The 16,789-nt window shown below is 44.9% G+C and overlaps 1 protein-coding gene and 1 long non-coding RNA gene across 2 annotated transcripts in view; one reads left to right on the plus strand and one right to left on the minus strand.

The window, feature by feature from the left end:
- The window catches only part of Fam20a (FAM20A golgi associated secretory pathway pseudokinase), a 50,884-nt gene extending 48,243 nt beyond the window's left edge, over positions 1-2,641 (minus strand). Inside the window, exon 1 of the mRNA XM_028761259.1 lies at positions 1,629-2,641. Coding sequence (XP_028617092.1) covers positions 1,629-2,032 — 404 coding nt within the window. The 5' untranslated portion in view covers positions 2,033-2,641. The remainder of the gene's footprint in view (positions 1-1,628) is intronic.
- LOC114615570 lies at positions 1,137-15,855 on the plus strand. Its single transcript, XR_003710490.1, has 2 exons — positions 1,137-1,235; positions 13,434-15,855. It is a non-coding gene; the product is annotated as an uncharacterized LOC114615570 (long non-coding RNA).
- The last annotated feature ends 934 nt before the right edge of the window (positions 15,856-16,789 follow it).

Here is a 16,789-nt window from a genome sequence, read left to right on the forward strand (position 1 = left end):
TGTGTGTGTGTGTGTGTGTGTGTGTGTGTGTGTGTGTGTGTGTGTGTGTGTATGTGTATACATTGTTAGAAGCAAACTTAAAATCAACAACTCAGCTTGATGAGGAAGATTTTTGCTTTTCTCCCTAAATATTTCCCTGGAATTTCCTCCAGGGCCCAAGTAACAGGGGGAAATTTAAGGAGACAGAAATGAGCCTAGGCAGACATGCATCTACGTATACCAGAGCAAGCAACTTTGCCCATAGCCTGTAATTCTGTGGATAGTTTTTCTAAGGGCAAATTTCCTAGTTCACTGATCCATAATGCTCCCACATTATTGATGAAATTAAGGTAATATTCAAAGTGACAGCACTTGAGAAGCAATCTTAAGCTGCCTTTTTTATTGCAGGCAATTAGCAATAGAATTGAGAACCACTTTCTAATATAAAATCACCAGCCATAGAGGTTGCAAATGAAATTCACTGTAGAGATTTCAGCCAATAAGTTTCAACTTCTTGCTCTTCATTTGAGGAAGCTCTCCTCCCCACATCCCTCCCCCCTCAAGTTTTAGTCCCACCAATTAATGAGAAAACAGTTAAGTTGGGCTAGCAACAGAGTTTCAACTGAGATTTATGGCCTTCTCATCTTCCTGAGGGACTATAAAACCACCCCTGACACCTCCTTCTGAAATCTCTTTATTGACAGATGGCTGTGGCATGAACAGGGAACCCCTGGATTCAAGTGACAGATAAGCTCTGGATTCTGAAAGAGTCCTTAACTCATGTGAAGGCTTTCTGCTCTGAGCTGGGGGACCTCCCAGCAACCACTACCAGGCCGTCTCCAACGCACTCTTGTAAAAACACTTAAATTTACCCTAGATACTTTATCCAGCATACTCTTGTTAAAAAAAAAAAACACTCTTAGATTTATCCTAAATACTTTAATATTTAGCTCCAAATTTTGCTTTCAGTTTACTAAATTCCTAGGCTTCTTTCCCCACCCCCAACTCCCTCCAGAAGCCTCAGCCCAAATCATCATCATAATAAAAGACAATAAACTGTCTTCAGTTCGGAACATCGGCCAAAAACCTGACAGGCCCTGTTTAATGAGCAACAGGGATTGGCCATATCAGAGGGCTGAGAGTTTAACTGTTGCTCCAGCTGACCTCTTTGGTCTCCAACCCTGAATAGAGGGACAAGGACAGGAACAAAAACTGTCTTTGGGGATATGGCAGTGAGGTCTGACCAAAGAGCAGAGGTGAGTGGTGAATTCCAGCCAGCCCTGCTCTCTGTTTGCAAAGATCATTCTGGAAAACAACAGTCCCACAGCAGCTGCCCACAGCAGGACAGAAAGAAAGGGTCTGAGAAAGCAGTTGGGACGGGGAAAGTGACTGGCTAGAGAGCCCGGGAACTCAAGGGGAGTGGCTGGGAGCATTTCTTTGCTGTTGCTCAGAAATTGTTTCTCTTACTAAGGTTTGAGGTCTGCTACAGCTGGTGGGGGTCCAGATGGGGATCGAAGCCTAATGCCAGGCTGTGACTGAAGGGTGAAGCTCCCCCAGCCCAGGGTCGGAGTGGACACGGGTAGCCAGCCAGGGCCTGGAGGGTCATGCTAGGGACTCCGGCGCCTGGGGTCCCTTGGCAGGGTCCTCACCTGTTCCAGCGGGCCACCTTTCTCCGGTAATACCGCAGCGCCTCCTGGCTGGCCAGGAGCCAGTCTTCGGGTCCCAGGAGAGGCGGATCCTCCAGGACTTGGTAGAGCGAGTGGGCGAAGAGGGCCTTCAGCTTAGAGCGCCGGGCAGGGTGGCCGCGGCTGGGGTGCTCAACACGGGGCAGGGCTCCCGAAAAGTTGTGCGCGGCTGTGCCAGGGTCCCGGGAGGCTGCGGCTGAGTGTAGAGACGCGGAGGGGGCGCGGCCAGAGCACGGGCAGCCGGCGGGGCGCTCGCCCGGCAGGAGCTGGCGCTGCACTTGGGGCCAGAGGTGGAAGTAGAGGTCGGCGGAGAAGAGCGCACCCAGGAGCAGCAGGGCCAGCAGGCGGTCCCTGCGCAGCCCGGGCATGGCCCAAGCGGACACCCAGGAAACACTTGGGATGCAGACAGAAGAAGCTCCTGGAGTCCGGATGGCTCTGGAATGCTTACACAGGGGATTAGCTCCTCCTGGAAGGGTGTCTCCTCTGAACTTGGGGACCGTGTGCAGGAAGCTCACACAGTGTTGACAGCGTCGTCTTTTCTCCCCCAGTAGAGACGCCGGGTTGGGGTCCCCTGGCTACCCGGTTGTTATTTGAGTCTCTTTGCCCCGTGACCCCTCCGCCAGGGACTGCTCAGATGGAGAGGTCCCCGTGGCACGAGTGCTGGCTCTGGTGGCCTGGTAGGGGCGCAAAGGAGCTCTCAGCCCCTAAGAGGAGGCTGGAGAGACTGCGTAGCCCGGGGCGTCTCTTCCGAGGATGCTGTCGCTCCGCAGCTGCTGAGACAGCTCCAGCGGCTCCTCCTGCAGGCGGCAGGGACTTCTGTGCCCCGGGCTGGCAGGAGCGGAGGGAATGGAGAGTTGACGAAGCAGGGGCTCCTCGGGGCGAGCTTGTCTTTGCGCCTAGACTCCTAGAGGCAGAGGTAACGCCGAGCCTCCCCGCTGCCTCGCTTGGCCTGGCGCCTGCACCTCCGCCCACTCTTAGCTGGCACCTGCCTCTGGCGTAGCTTGCCAACCAAACTCCCAATCCCTCTGCTGCCGGCTCTGCCCTTCCACCTTGTCATCAATCCTCTCCTCCCGTCCCCTCCTCCTTGCCCGGGGCCTCCTACTTTCCCTGCTCAGGGCTCTTCATACTCATCCTGGTGAGCCCAAGTGAGGTGGGCTCAAGGCTTTTATTTCCATTTTTAGTTTTTAGAGGAAAAAAAAGACAGTGCAAACCCTTAAAAGCCTTTCTTCTGCAAGCTTTGCCAGATGTGCATATGGGGGTTTGGGTTTCTTTTCTCTGCATACTCCCTGCAGGGCATAAACTGGATTCATAACGACCATGCACCCAGCACGTAGTAGGGACTTGCTTGAAAGACACCCACGTGGTGAGCAAAAATGGCGTGCCCTTTCAAAATAAGGACCTTCCCCCCACCCCCAACCTAGAACCTGGGTGATTTCCTGTTTGGATGGAGTTTGACTCCAAATCTGCCAATACTTTGAAAAGAGGAAATGGCAGTGAGGGAGGGGCCCCCAGTGACCCCACTCCGAACTCTTGGATGTAGCTTGGTGTGAAAGTAGTCCACCCAAATGAATCACTGGAGGACCCGTTTACTTAGACTTTCTCCCGATATCCTGTGAGGTCATTTATACTTCTCCACCCCGTGTTCCTTCCTTCTGAGGAGCAGGGGAGGGCAGCCCTGAAATCTTGGCTTTCTCTGTTTTATAGTCTGGGAGTATAGTAAATGACAATCTGCCTGGAGAGGTGGCCCCACCCTGGAGAATGTTCAGGAAAAGACTTTTTTTTTTTTTTCCCAGCTGTTGCCTGCCTGGGCAGCTAAGCGCCTATGTATGCTAATTTTATTGGCTAAGGCTCTCCAGGCTCTTGCTAGAGTCTCCATTCCGAGACACTGTAGCTTGTGGGTTAACACTGGAGTTTCCCCTGCGGTTGGTCAAATATTTCTTGTGGCATCTGCCATCCTCTCATCTTTAGATGTGCGTGTGTGTGTGTGTGTGTGTGCTTGCATGTACATGTGTGTGCATAGGGCGGCCAGAGATCAACCTTGAGTGTTATTTTTCAGGAGCCACTGATCCACTCTGATGCTTTTAAGGCTAGTTCTTCCTCTGGGACCAGATTAGCTGGTCAGGGAACTCTAGAGATCGTCCAGTCTCTGCCTCCCTGCAGCTGGGATGATAAATGTCTACCACCACACTAGCTTGAGTTTTTATGTGGGTGCTGGAGATTAGTCTTGTGTTTGCACAGCAAGGAGTTTACTAGTTGAGTTATTGCCTAAGCATCATGTAATGAAAATTTACTCCGTGAGCTCATCCTGATGCTTAAAATGAGTTCAAGTACACATATTGCTCAGAATATCCCTAACCCCTGCCAGATAACTATGAGACATGTTTTTGGCTATAATGATTACTTCTGGTTTCTTGTAAAGCACTAGGTTAGGTTGGAGACTCTTTATGGTTTGAAACAAACAAACAAACAAACAAACAACAAACCACAGAAAAAACTGGAAATACAAACCACCAGAAAAAAGGACTAGATTCTTTAAGACTGAGTCCAACTCAGAAACCTCAAGATCTGGCATTCCCAGCCAATTCACGGGAGCTGGATGTGGTCATAGCCTTTAAGAGACCTGCAGGCCTTTGACATTTTTTTTCTAGCATTACATTTTAACAGGTGGTCAGTTTCTGAGAGACTTTGCAACTTTTGCTTTGTCTAATTAGGCATCACGGCCAGTAGACTAAAAAGCCAGGTAACGAACGATGATACCGTATCTACAAAAAGAAGCCGTTTGCACGTTTCTAGACTGATAAAAGATGCCATAAGCCTCGTGACTTTGCTTATCTCCAGCCAATGGGCTCATGTCTCCTTGGCAGACATTTTCATCTGGCTCTAGTGTAGCAAATGCTCTTTCTAACTTGCTTGAAGGTTATCTAAACATACATACCCTGTAAAGGTCAAGGGTACAGAAGTCAGATAGGAAGTGAATGTGAAGTCAGGGGAAGAGAGAAGGTAGTCTCCAAATCTCTTTCTGTTTCAGATACGAGCTCTCCTTCCCTGTGTATCTATGTCTGGGCTCCCAGGTCTCCTTGACTAGCCTCAGCTACATATTTTCAATGAATGCTGAAGCTATTCCAAATGGTTTCCCATGACCTGCCATTGGTTTCAGCTTCCCACTGGAAACCCATCTCCCTCTATGTAGCTTCTCTCTTCTTGGATGCACCCAGAGCTTCATACATCTGTAGACTTTCAGACACACTCCGGACTTGCCTCTTGGCTTTCATTATGGCTCCATTTCAGAGCTCACTCACGATCACCAGAATGGGATTCTAGCACGAAGATACAACCAGGACCTTAGCTTTTCATGCACAGAGATTAGGCCATTTGCTGTGCCATAGCTCTTCATAGTCTGGCTTCTAACTTCCTTTCCAGCCTCATTTCTAGATCTCTCTCCTCTCCAGTCTTTACTCCATGATGGCTTCTGCAATTCTAAAGAATTAAAAGACTTAAAAGTGCTTCAGGTTGCTAAAGACTCTCTTCCTCCAAATACTCTTTCTTGTTCTTTTACCCACTTGAAGAGCATTCATCTATCTGTTTTCTTCTGAAGCGTTGGCCATGTGTTCCTTTCCCCCCTTGATGCATGTCCTCAAGCCCATTTAACTCAGTGCTATTAGCTTTCCTGTACCACCCCATTCCCCAGCTTCTCATGTAGTTCCATGCTTCAGCATTGCCCACGTTGCATGTAATTCATAGTTTGCATGCGTTCAGTGTTGAAATGTGCCCTGCTTCTCAAACTTGTATGCTGAAACCTTAGCTTCTTCTAACATCGCAGAGTGTGAACACATTTGGTCATTGCAGGTACAATGGGGACAACCTGGAGGAGAGAACGTCCTTGGGGGGAGGTTTGGATGCAGAGTCGTTCACTTCTTGGCAGCACTAGGTAGGTGAAGACAGAAATCAGGACAATTCAACTACAAGACAAAGTATGATGAACAATGCCCGCAAACCTCAAAAACTAGGCAAGAGGCATAGAGCAGAAATCTCAGACGAGAACAACCCTGCTCGCCTCTGGAGTTTAGAGGTTCAGCCCCTAGAACTGTGAGCTAATACATTTCTGTTGTTTGAGCTACCTGCTTTGTAATAGCCTGTTATAGGCCCTCTTGCAGGCTAATACGGTGTGCATGTTCTCCCTCACAGAGCACTCCCTCTGAGCACAGAGAAAGCAGACTACTTATTAACAGACGCAGGTCCCTAACAGCCTTCCATTTGAGGGAATGCTTGCTGAGTGAGGTACGGGCACACTGGAAATCTCTGCCATTACAGGGCCTAGAACACAGTGGGGGCTTAACTATTGGTGGTGACAAAATGACATCATTTGGAAACCTGTAGGAGACACAGAAGAAATATCTGGCACAGTTACTTCCTGTCTTCAAGCATCTTTCATGATGATTAGAGAGACGGATCTATCTGTACCTGCAAGCCAATTAAGAAAACGAAGGAGATGAGCCGTGAAGCCGATTGGGGAATCTGTGCCCCTGAATGCCTTGCCAGTGGCAAATGCGAAGGGCACCTGTTCTCTCCCTTCAGTCTTGTGAAAGAGCAAGCTCGGCCTTTCCAGGAGTTCACTCACAAAGGCCACAGAGCTCTTCATCTGTGAAGCTTGCACTCTATTTTTACCACACACGCGATTCACACAGTGCTTAAAACGTAACTTATTATTTGTGTAGTTGGATTTTTATGCTAAGCCACAACTTCATGAGGACATGTGTGTTTCCCGACACCCCTTTCAGGCCTTCACCCCTTTAAGGCCTATGAATGGAAACTAAGACTTTTTTGTAGCATAAATGGTGTGTGTGTGTGTGTCTATGTGTACTAACATGTGGACGTGGGTAGGGAGTGACTTGTAATTTTTATTTAAAGTAAAAACTTGGCGGTCTGGAGAGATGGCTGAGCAGTTAAGAGTAGTGGTTGCTCTTTAGAGGACCGGGTGTTTGGTTTCCAGCACCCATATCAGTGACACAGTGCCTATAACTCCATCTCCAGGAAATCTGACGCCCTCTTCTGGCGTCTGTGGGTATTCATGCAGTACAAATACATGTAGGGAAAGCACTTAACATAAAATAAATAGATCTTAAACTCTAAGATTCAGAAATATATTTGGAAGACATACTAAATTGGTCATAGGATTTAAAAATTATTTAAGAGTGGGTTTTTCTGTAAGAGTAGATGACAATTAGTTGTTAATATGTAAACAAAACCAAATAAACATTCTAATATTGTTCATCATAAGAAAGTAACATGTAGCTATAAAACCCAGCCCCAGATTTAAAACACTATATTGAAGTAGAGACCTAGTATAATCTTACTGGAGGTACCTAAGGCGTAATAGGTAAGATCCTTTAGGGAAGCAAGCATCTCTGTCCCTGAGGCTTTGTTGAGGAATAGGTGCATGTACGGGCAGTGCGGCGGTACCTGGCCAGCCCTCTCAGCCATCAGCGAGAGAAGATGGGCATTTGAAATGGCCTTGAATGGTAGATCCAGATTGAAGTGAGCCTGATCTGGTGTTTGCCAGATCCAGACAACCTAGAATTCCCTTCTCCATCTTTCTTATGTGCTGTCCAGGAGTGAACGCAGGTCCTCACATATGCTAAGCAAGCACGATAACCTTGACTTAGATTCCTAGTTCCGTTTTTATTTTTTACTGTCAGACAAGTGCCCTCCAAGTTGCCCAGGCTGGACCAGAACTCATTCTGTGGCCCGGTAACCTCTTACCTCAGTCTGTGTAGTAGTCAGGACTATAAACTCACACCACCTGGCCTATCTCTTTTATTTTTATTTTGAAACTCTAGAATTTTCTACCTGGAACTGAAACATAGTACCTCAATATAGAACGAACGTCTCTCTTCAGTGCAGACTGTGTCAGAATTACCTGGTATGTTTATAAAAATGAGAATTTCAGGCTGTGTCCTGGATTGAGTGGATTAGAGTGTTTGGAAGTAGGTTGGAACTGGGGCTGAGGAGATGGCTCAGTGGAGAAGGCACTTGAGGCTGAAGTGTGGGGAGCTTCATTTGGATCCCCAGGACCCACATGAAACTCTACACCATGGGAAATGGAGACTGGGGGGCCTCTAGAAGCTCACACTCCAGCTAGACTGGGTTATGCATCAGGAGCAATGTGGAACTCTGTCTCAAGGAGCGACGTGAGGACCAACACCATCTGAGGCTACTCTTTGAACTCCACATGCATGTCATGGAACATGCATGCCTGCCACATAAATGCTTGCATCCCCCACAAATATGTTCATACATGCACATGTGCGCCCATGAACACACACACACACACACACACACACACACAAACACAGAGAGAGAGAGAGCCTAAGACAGAGAGAGACAAAGAGAAAGGATCAGAGAAAAGACAGAGAGAGAGAGAGAGAGAGAGAGAAGGAGAGAGAGAGGAGGGGGGGCATGCACACGCACAGAATGTTTGTAAGAAGGAGAAGCTGGGACTGGGAATGTGTATTGTCAATGAGTCTATTTTCATTTTTAAAGATTTATTTATTGGTATGTGTATGGGTGTTTTGTCTGCATGTATGTCTGTGTACCATGTGCTCTCAGAGATCAGAATAAGAAGTTACATCCCCTGGAACTGGAGTTATAGAAGGTAGCTGTGAGCCACGCTGTGAGCACTGAGAATCAACCCTGAGTCCCCTGAAAGAACAGCCAGTGCTCTTTAAGCACCGTGCCATCTCTCCAGCCCTTAGGCCCAGCCTATAACAGCTTGTAAGAATCAGACACACAGTGGAGTCTGGAAATTACTGGCTAGCAGGACAGTGCTAATGGCAGCAGAGGCATAGATTGGATCCCAGATGTCCAGCTAGGCTGCACAGTCTAATACTGCTCATTGCAATTGTAATTAGGAAGTCCTAAGGGTCCTAAGACAGTGTGTTGGCTCAGCTCAAGCCATTACTACTGCTTTGGAACGCAAATGACAAAACAGTTTTAGCCCGCACGTAGTGTGATTTTGCTATAGAAGGTCATGGCTCTCATTAATACAATTTCTTTAGGGGAACTGCATTACCTTCTCTGGGCTCCATTTTCCACATATAAAATTACGGACCATCAAAGCTCATGATCTCCAAAGCCCTCTTCTGTTCTAAAAAAGAAAAAAAAAAGATAATTTTACATTTTTCCTAATAAACAAGTGAGAGTCAATTTTGCATAAGTTTATTCCCAGTACTAGCCAAATAATTGAAATAACAAGTCAGGACATTATGCAGAGGGGAAGAGTACAGGCTTGGGAGTGAGGGAGTTAGCCCTCACTAACATGACATGGTCCTGGCTCAGCCATTAACTCTCATGATGGCATGGGTTATGTTATTTAATGCCTCTGGGCTCTGCTTCCCATGCAAATGAGCATTTTTGAGCTAGACAATCTCCAAGTTCCCTTCCAGTATTAATTTCTTTCAGGAGTGAAGATGAAATGAGACCATTCTCAGTTGAAGAAAAAAAGAAAAGAAAAGAAACAGTGAAGACAATTTAGCTCTTGCAAATGTTAAAGGAAATTTTCAGAAGATACATGTTTCCAGAAGGAATCCTGGATCATTAGGGATGGAGGAAGAACAGAGAAATGGCAAATGTCTGGGTGAAGCTGATAGAGAATTCTTGCCTTAAGCTCTTTAAGACCCGTGGTGTAGTGGTTGGCTTAAATTGCCCACTTGATACAACCAGGAATCATCTGGGAGGAGGGTCTTAATGAGGGGTTGTCTATACTGGCTTGGATTGTGGGTATGTCCTGTGAAAGATTGCTTGAGTAAGTAAATTAATTAAAATAAATCTAAAAACAAGGACAGGTGTCATAGTGTCTCTTGTAATCTAGTATTGGGGAAAGAGGCAGGAGGATCTTTGAAATCCACTGGCAAGTGACTCCAGGCCAATGAGATAACCTGTCTCAAAGGAGACAGAGGGTCTGCATCCCTAGAGGTGACATGAGAGGCTGTCATTTGGCTTCCACATGTATACATACATACACATGCATACATATGCATGCCTGCCTGTATACATGTATATTCAAACAGACACCAATACACAACCCCAAGAATCAGTATTTCTGTGCATGGCATATGTAGTACCTACAATCCCAGCACTCTAAAGGCAGAGGCAGGAGGACAGCGTGGAATCTACAAGGAGAACCCATGTGATAGAATACAACTTAGTAAAATGAAGGGACATCACGTTGAGACACACAGTGGCAGGGTAGATCCGAAAGGCATTGTGCTGAGCGAGAGAGTCCAGTCTCAAAAGGCTGTATGCTGTTTTAGGCTACAGTTACATGATGTCAAAAAAAATGAAACAAACAAAAACTATGACATCTTCATTATTAGAGTATATCATTGGTTGCCAGGCAACTGGGGGGGACAAAGGTTGGACTGTAAAGAAGTGGTGTTAGGTAACTGTTCTATATCCTGATGGTCATAGGAATTCGCATGTTTAAAAGCAACAGACAGACATTTAAAAAATGAAGTCAACTTTATTGGTCATTTTCCCAGTTAGTGTTCTCAACTTGACAGAGCCCAGAATCACTTGAAAAGTCTCAGTTGAGAAATTGCCTTTATATGGTTGGCCTGTGGCCTTGTGTGTGAGGGATTGTCTTCGTCATTAATTGATGTAGGAAGGCCCAGCCCACTGTGGGTGGCACCATTTCCTAGGCAGGTGGCACTGGGCTGTATAAACAAATGAGAGGTTAGTTCTCCTAAACATGAACTAGACAGCAAGCCCGCAAGCACTACTTCTCCAGAGTTGTGCCCCAAGGTTCCTGCCTGGACTTCCTGCCCTGAATTTTCTCAGTGATGTGCTGCATGACCCGGGAGTGTAAGCCAAATCATCCTTTTCATGCTTAAGTTGCTTTTGGTAAAAAAAAAAAACCACAATAACAGAATAACACCAGTAACCAGATAGCTATAGGTCAAAACCAAAAGGGATTTTAAAAAAGGCTGCAAATGTTCCACCAGAAAGAATTTTTTTTTTTTTACATAGTCTGGCTTATAGTAGCAAAGAAGTAAAATTAAAAGGTAAGTATTCATCTACAGGACGATAAGTGAATAAACATGATACGGCCATACACTGGGAAACAGCCCTTAGGATAGAGAAACGTCCTCATGTTTGATATTGATATATCCTCAGGTTGCATGAAGATATAAAGACTCATGATGTGTGTATGAGTGGAATGGGATTTAACTGTTTAAATACGTTTTAAAATTGGAAAAGTAATTCTTGATATTAATACATAAATACATATGTAGTAAAATTATAAAGAAAATGTATGGACAAGAATGATGACTGTTGACTTAGTTTGGGTGAGTTTAAATCTATCACTGACTGGGTGGCTTCATCAGTGGGGATTTCTCACAAGTCCAAGATGAAGGTACTGGAAGGTCTGGATTCTGTGATGACTGTCCTTGATCCTCAGAGGATGTGTTTTCATTATACCCGTATGTTGTAGTGGGAGTCTGCTCTGGCCATTCACCTTCCTATAATTCATTAACCACATTGATCAGAGCTCCACCCTCATGCCTCCATTACCTGCCAGGCACCCCATCTTCAATCACCTTCTCCTTGGGGGATTTTGGCCTTGACCCCAGAATCTGAACAGAACAGCGCATAACAAGTAGCAAATTCAGCAGTGAAGTTCCCTGTGGGGTTGAAGGGAGAGAAAGGGTTTGTTAAAACATGCTGAAGTCCAACAAAGCTGCATGGTTATCCGTGGCTACTGCCCATGTTGTTCTCTACATTTGCCTGAATATTGATCATGTTCCATTTAAAAGCTAGACTTTGGATGGGGGATGTAGCTGTGTTGGGAGAGCGTTTACCCAGCACATCTGGGTCCCTGGGTTAAATACTCAGAGCTGCATAAAGCTGGCCGTGGTGGCACATGCTTGTAACCTTAACACTCCTAAGGAGGAGACCAGAGGATCAGGAGTTCAAGGTCATCTCTGGAGCCATGTAGCAAGTTTGAGGCTGACTTGGGTACCTGAGACCCTGCCTCAAAAATTCAAAACAAACTCTGCTTGTTTTATTTCATGGCATTATATCCTGGGTTATTTTAGTTTAACTTGTCTTGGTCTCAAACTCACAGAGTTCCACTGGTCTTTGCCTCTTGAGTGCTGGGATTAGAAGAGTACGCCATCATGTTCAGCCAAATTAATTCTTAATGGGCACATAAAACCACAAACGTGTACATTTTATGAGATGCCATGTGATGTGTGGAACGCAGATGAACATCGTGTCACATTTAAATCAGGTCAAACACCTCTGTCTTCTCAAACATTTACTCCATTTTAGTTCATTGAATGGATAGCTTTAATGGTGGTGGGTTTTAATGGTAAGGCGTAACAAGGTTAATAAAATTCAAGCATTTACCCCATTTCCTGGGGAAATACAACGGAGGGGAAAACTGGATGCTGGAACACTTTTGAGCTACACCAAACATGTAATCATGTTTCAGAATGAGAAGAAATCCACAGACCCTTTTGTATCAGATTGTTTCCAGCCCTGGTAATTCCCATCTGCACCCATGCGCCGGCCAGGTGAGCTTCAGACGCCAGGGTGACCAATAGCTGTGTCTCCCTGTCCTACTTAAACTGCACATCCAATCCATGTAACAGAATGGCTATTCTGGCTCAAAGTTCAGCCTAAAGAGTCAACACAGCTAAAATAAGTAGACACAACTCCAAAGAACTTGGACAACTAACAATGGCTTTCACAAAATAACTTCTGAGAGGGTGGAAACCTAGAATTATATTATTGAGGTAGGCCACAGATTTTTTTTTAATAAGGGATTTTATTACTTTTGTTTGTTTATTTATTTATTTATTTGACATGCGCTTGTATGAGGGACCAGAGGGCATCAAATGAAAGTTGATTCTCTCCCCACGTGAGTCCAGAGGCTCGAACCCAGGTTGACAGGTTTGACAACTAGTGCTTTTATCCACTGAGCCATGAAGTCTGCCCCGAAACATGTTTCTAAACATCTTTAGTATAGTCTCTATCTTCACTAAGTGTCTGTGGTCTCTTTTTTCTCCCTCCCTCCTGCTCCTGTGTATTCTCCCACTGTCTGTTCTCTTCTCCAGTCCTGTCCCAGTTATACGTAGGACGATCCTCTTTGCTCCCATCCTTCCCTCTGTTTCCGTTCCACTCTCTATGCAGCACAGCTCAACAGCACCACCTTAGTTGACTGTGGAATTAAAGGACTCTTCTTTCCCAGAAGGACTTCACATATGTATGATGTGACAGCATGCCATTTATTATAGTAAATTGTGCAATTGGCTATATTAAGTTAATTGGATTCTGTCAAAGCAGATTATTAAGAGTAACTGGGATCAAAGTAATGACATCATCCTAACTTTCATATCTCATCTATCTATTTTTGATTTTTGAGGCAAGGCCTCACTCTATAGACTATGCTGCCCTTAAATTCACAGAGATCCACCTGCTTCTCAAGTGCCGGGGTTTAAAGCACCCCCTTCCCCATTAACTCTCATACTTTTTAAAACATTAAAAAAGAAATCAACTGACCGTCTCAACTCTCTCAGCGGTGGTTTTATTTTCAAATTGGAAGGAAGAATGGAAAGATCAAAAGCTATTTGTCAGTTTAGGAGCAGACAGATGATTGTAGCCCGTGTCTGTGATGAATTACCCGTGCCTCTTCCTCTCCGGGTTAGACTGAGCCTCATTTGCAAATGGACTCATTGGCACCTATACTTTCTCTCTATCTGTCTCCAGATGTGTGGAGACCATACCATGAACACAACTCTGGACCCGGGCTTCGACTCAATAAGATGTTTCCCTGAGACATGCTGCTTATGAAACTACAGCCCTCATCTCAGAACACTAACCAGATGCTGAGCCTCCACTCCTCCCTGGTGCTCTAGAGGGATGAGACAGAGATCAGCGTTGGAGTCTGTGGTGTCCCTTGCTGGATAAGCCATTCTAAAGCTGTTTAGTCAGCGCTGCTGAGAAAGGTGGCTTAGTCTATTTTGTGTTGCTAAACCAAAATAATAGGGGCTGAGTAAGTCATTAAAAAAAAAAAAAGAGGTGGATACCTCTGATCAGCTACTGGTAGGATAGTAGAAGGAAGCAGAAGAGGGCATGGGGTAAGAGTGGACTCAGAGAGTAAGTGGAGGACGCCAGCTGTGACTACTCCAGTACTGAGTCCCAATCCAGGCTTGGAAGAACTAACCCAGTCAAGTGGAAACTTCTGGTTTGTTTGGAAAGTCAGTTATGTCAAACGATCTTTTGCTGGAGCACACACGGGAAAGAATGTTTTCCTGAAGCAGACGCAGGTGAAAGGATGTTTGGATACAGCAAACACGTGAACTGACGCGTGATGAAGGAGTATAAATATGACCCCACAGACAGTGGGAGACGAGTACTGCGCATTGGTTAGCTCTGCCTCGCTATTCTTTCCCAACGACATTCATGCATTGTTTCACCTTACATAGTGTTGTCAAGTTCAACTTGTGGTAACACCACAATTTAGGGAAACTGGCCAAAGAGCTGCTTGTGAAGTTCCTGTGGCAGCGTATGGCCTCTTCCTTGAGGTTTCTTCAGGACTGGACTGTAGCTGCTGGTTTGTGTGTGGTGTCTGCCTGTCTAGAGGACTGGTCTGCAGCTGCTGAATCATATTTGGTGTTTGCTATGGGACAGAACTGCTGGCAAAGACAATTGAGCTCACCTCCAAAGAACTATTGCTGAACAGGTCCACTTCCCCCATATTTTAATAACTTTTCTCTTCCAATACCGCTGCTGGGTGGTGGGGACCCTTATTAAAAGTAGGTTGCCAAAAATGTATTTCTACAACCCAGTCTCCCAAGGAGAACATTAACTCATTCATGAGATAGGATCTCCATGACCCCCGCAGCTTCTCCAGGGCCCCTCCTCCTCAGTGTAACTCTGGGAAGCTGTCTTAACGTGGATTAGGTTTGATGAACACAATCACATCCCAGCAAAAGGCAACAGGTTGATGACAGCAGCGAGGGGTGACACTGGCAAAAGTAGCTCATTTTCAGATGTGCATATCTCTTATTCTACACATGACATTTAATCCTTGTAGACTATTGGAGTGACACAGTATTTCATCACAGCAATCAGGTCTCCCTTCCTTCCCCCTCTGTCCCTTATACCACAGTCTCTTTCCTAGAATGAACTATTTCAATGTGCTGCATATTTAGCGTCCCCTCTGCCTTTCTAACAACCAAGAAAAATGAGATGAAGGCAGTGCGGAAGGGATCATTTTCCCCCTACATTTTCATTGAAGATCTAAAAAGAAAGAAGTTGGTTAGGACTGGGGAGAGTGGAGTTGATATTTGATAATATACAGTTAGAAGTTGGAAAGCTCACCAAATATTTTAAAGGAAAATTTTAGTAGAGATAACTGCAGAGTAGTGAGAGCGGTGAGAGGCAGCAGAGAGAACAGATAGCAAGAAGAGACTTGGGGGATTTCCTCATACCCAGCCCAAGGCTGGAATGTAGACAGTGGACTCGCCACACGACACTAAGCCCTGGTTGGTACAGACTTTTTCCCAAGAGCAAAGCAGGCTACTCTGTATATGGGATGGGAAGACAGAGCCTGAAGCCCTGACCTGAACTATGCACAGACACACATGCAGCCAGAACACCCATACTCACTAAATAAAATATCTTTAATAATAAAAATAAATAAAAAATCCTTATAAAAGAAATGATAAAAAAAAACCCTGAAGACCTACTTAAATAGTGGTTTATGTACAAGGCAGATCTGTATTGGTTGTTTGCCATGGAAGTGTGCTTATTTATTTTTAAGTAGTTATTTTTTTTTGTGTGTGTATGTATGTGCTTAAATGTATGTCTGCATACCAACACATGCATGCAGGAGCCCACGGAGTTCGGCAGAGCCATTGGATCCCCTGGGACTGGAGTTACAGATGGTTGTGAGGCACCATATGGGTGCTGAGAGTTGAACCTGAGTCTTTTGCAAGACTAGTAAGTGTTCTTAACCATTAAGCCATCCCTCTAGCTCCATGTATGGTTATTTTACTAGAGAGAAATATGTTTATATAAAACATTTACATTATGGCCCATTCAGACATATCTTTATGTTCATTCCTGTGTAAAGTTTGGCACTTTACTGGCTCATCATTCAATAAACATCTGTGGCACACATGCATGACCTTAGCCTCCTAGAGCTGTCGTAACAGTATTCCATAAAGCTGCTATAACAACAGAGATTATTTGTCTTATACTCCTGGACACCAGAAATTGAAACCAGAACCACACTTCCTCTGACAGCTTGAGGGAAGAATCTGTCCTTGCCTCTTCCAGCTTTCAAACACTCCAGACATTCTTCGGCTTGTGGCAAAATCACTCCAAACCCCAGATTCTATCTTCATGTGCCCTTAGCCTCTGAGTGCTTCTCCCCCATTTTCTTATAAGAATCTTTGTCATTAGGTTTAGGGCTTGACAGATAATCCTGAATTATGTTATTTTGAGCTCTTTAGTATGATTTTTTTGCTTTGAACAAAAGTCTTTTGTTCCTAAATAAAGTTGTAACTACTAGTTTTGAGTGGGCATATGTATTGCATACTACGGTCAAGGGTGAGTAGCATTTAACTACTGGTTATATAAATAAATATATAACAGTATTAACTGATTTCTTTGGGTGGTAGAATTTGTGAACTATCAAAGTTTTATTTTCTATGGTTTTGGGTTATCAATGTTCCTATGAGTTTTATGCAAAGAACTCTGAGCTACTTTTGAAGTAAAGAGAAATCAAAATAAAGTCCAGGATTGGACCATAAAAATTAAAAACCATATATGACAAATGACTCTGTGGTTCCCACAACTGAAGTAATTGTATCTACGTTGACAAGGAGATGGTAGAAGAAAGTTAAGAAGCACAGGGAGAAGGGCAAAGTCACACAGAAACTACATTCATTTGTGCAGTCTAATAAATACAAAGCAGTCTGTCGAGAAAGCTGGATTCAGGAAGCTGGTAGCCAAAAATCCACACTTAGCTTTGTGGAAATGTTTGAATCCTAGCACACCGATGCTGTATGCACTTGACACCTACAGCACACCGATGCTCTGTGCACTTGACACCT

Source organism: Grammomys surdaster, unplaced genomic scaffold, assembly GCF_004785775.1.
Source record: "Grammomys surdaster isolate TR1022 unplaced genomic scaffold, NIH_TR_1.0 126906, whole genome shotgun sequence".
NCBI lineage: Eukaryota > Metazoa > Chordata > Mammalia > Rodentia > Muridae > Grammomys > Grammomys surdaster.